Source organism: Microtus ochrogaster, linkage group LG4 (genome assembly GCF_000317375.1).
Source record: "Microtus ochrogaster isolate Prairie Vole_2 linkage group LG4, MicOch1.0, whole genome shotgun sequence".
Lineage (NCBI taxonomy): Eukaryota > Metazoa > Chordata > Mammalia > Rodentia > Cricetidae > Microtus > Microtus ochrogaster.
In genome coordinates, this window is record NC_022030.1 from 6,779,223 (window position 1) to 6,781,165 (window position 1,943).

The 1,943-nt window shown below is 47.2% G+C and overlaps 1 protein-coding gene across 1 annotated transcript in view; it reads right to left on the bottom strand.

The window, feature by feature from the left end:
* The window catches only part of Map7 (microtubule associated protein 7), a 137,833-nt gene that overhangs the window by 13,836 nt on the left and 122,054 nt on the right, over positions 1-1,943 (bottom strand). Inside the window, exons 10-11 of the mRNA XM_013351433.2 lie at positions 1,700-1,815; positions 1,161-1,432 (exon numbers count right to left, since the gene is read on the bottom strand). Coding sequence (XP_013206887.1) covers positions 1,161-1,432; positions 1,700-1,815 — 388 coding nt within the window. The remainder of the gene's footprint in view (positions 1-1,160; positions 1,433-1,699; positions 1,816-1,943) is intronic.

Consider the following 1,943-nt stretch of genomic DNA (forward strand, 5'->3'; position numbering starts at 1 on the left):
GTACACCAGACAAGCACTCTCTGACTGATCTGTCCTTGGGATTGAACCTACAGCCCCATGTACACCAGACAAGCACTCTCTGACTGAGCTACACACCCAGCCCTTCGTCTACGTTTCACTTGTCATCTCAGACAGGCCTTGAGAGTTTGTGCTTCGGTCTCCATCACAGCTGGGATTACTAGTAGGAAGCAGGGCCCAAGCCTTTCACTGCCGCTGGCTTCTTGGGGTCCCCATCTCCTTCCAACTGAAGCCAGTCCTGGGCTCTTCTTCCACACTCTAACATGTCAGCTTGCTCTGGTCCCCATCCTCAAACTTCAAATTCTATTTTATATGAAAATATTTCAACAAGAAAATATCGACTTCCTAGTTCCCAGGTGACTTCGTATTTCTGAATGACACTGAGTTATCTCGCAGAAGACAACCATTAGTTTCCTAATCTTGGTTGGATGGTTTATTCCTTCACCTCATCCTCTGATCTAGTGGATCTGAGGTAAGGCCAGGGACCTATAGTTTGAAAAATTCTGGAGGCAAGAGTTTAAAACTATTGAAGATCTTTTAAAAACATAGAGTAGGCTGGGAAGTAGTTTAGAGTGCTCGCCTGGCAATGGCAGAGTCTGAGTCTACTACCCAGGACCTCATAAAACCAGCCCCGAAATCCTAGAAACTTGGGAAGTGGAAACAGAAAGATAAAATGTTCAAGGTCAGGCTAGAGAGATGGCTTATTGGTTAAGATCACTGGCTGCTCTTGCAGAGGACCAAAGTTCAATTCCTAGTACCCACATGGTGGCTTACAACCACCTGTAACTCCAGGTCCAGGGGATTTGATGCCCTCTTTTGACCCCCACAGATACCAGGCACACATGTGGCAAACAGATATACATGCAGGCAAAACATTCATACACAAAAAATAAAAATATTAAAAAAATCTTTAAGGTCATCCTTGGCCACACAGAGCAGTCACGATACAGAGTGGAGGAAGGAAGAAAGCGGAAGAGGAGAAAAGGTAGAAAGAGAGAAGAGGGAGGAGAGGAGAGGAGAGAGAATGAGGACATGAAGTTCAAATATCCAATAAGAAAGGAAAGGCTAAATAAAATGATGTCTGAAAAGGGCAAACACAGAGAACACAGTCCACATCTCAGCACCAGTGGGTCCATTCTCACCAGGGTCAGCTGGCTCCACAGGTGTCCCCTCCTCAGTGGTGACTTCCTCTACCTTCACCAAGGGCGTTCTGCCCTTTACCGGAGGCTCACTGACAACCTTCTTCTCGGGGTCTTTTTTCTCAGACTCCACTTTAACTTCTCTCTTGACAGGGCGGATGTTGCCGGGGGATGAGGGACGGGCCTGAGCGGAAGCAGCTTTGGCTGAGCCAGGGGGCAAGGAGGATGCTGGTCGGGGTGTGCCAGGCAGATGAGGCATGGACTTGGATGGAAGCCTGGGCCAGAAATGACAAGGACGACGGGTGTGTCAGGACGGGCTTCCCAGAACCAGAGCACCCACAAGTGGACGCGGATGCTTCAGATGTGAGTATTTTTCTGTATGTGATACATGCAGAAAGGAACCCCTAAAGAGGCCTGTTCCTTTTCCCTTTTGATTACACGAAGCTTGTTATGACTTAAGTCAAAGGCAAATGAGTGAGCGTGGTAGACATTAAGGACAGATGCTAACTCTCCACTGTGAGCACTCTCACCAGGACACTCACCAAAGGCGGGCCGGAGCTGGAGCTCTTGCTTTGGGATTAGATGGAGACAGGGTCCTTCTGAAGCCAGAGGAAAAGTGGAAGGGGCTGTGTTCTCTTTCCCGCTCTTTTTTATGGCTCTGGGTTCAGAAAAACTCAATAATTAAAATTTTTGAGTGACATAATCATACTCAGTGATATCCAACAACGAGCTACTAACCACCTAGTGTTTTAAAGGATTTAAGACAATTTCTAAACCACGTCACTC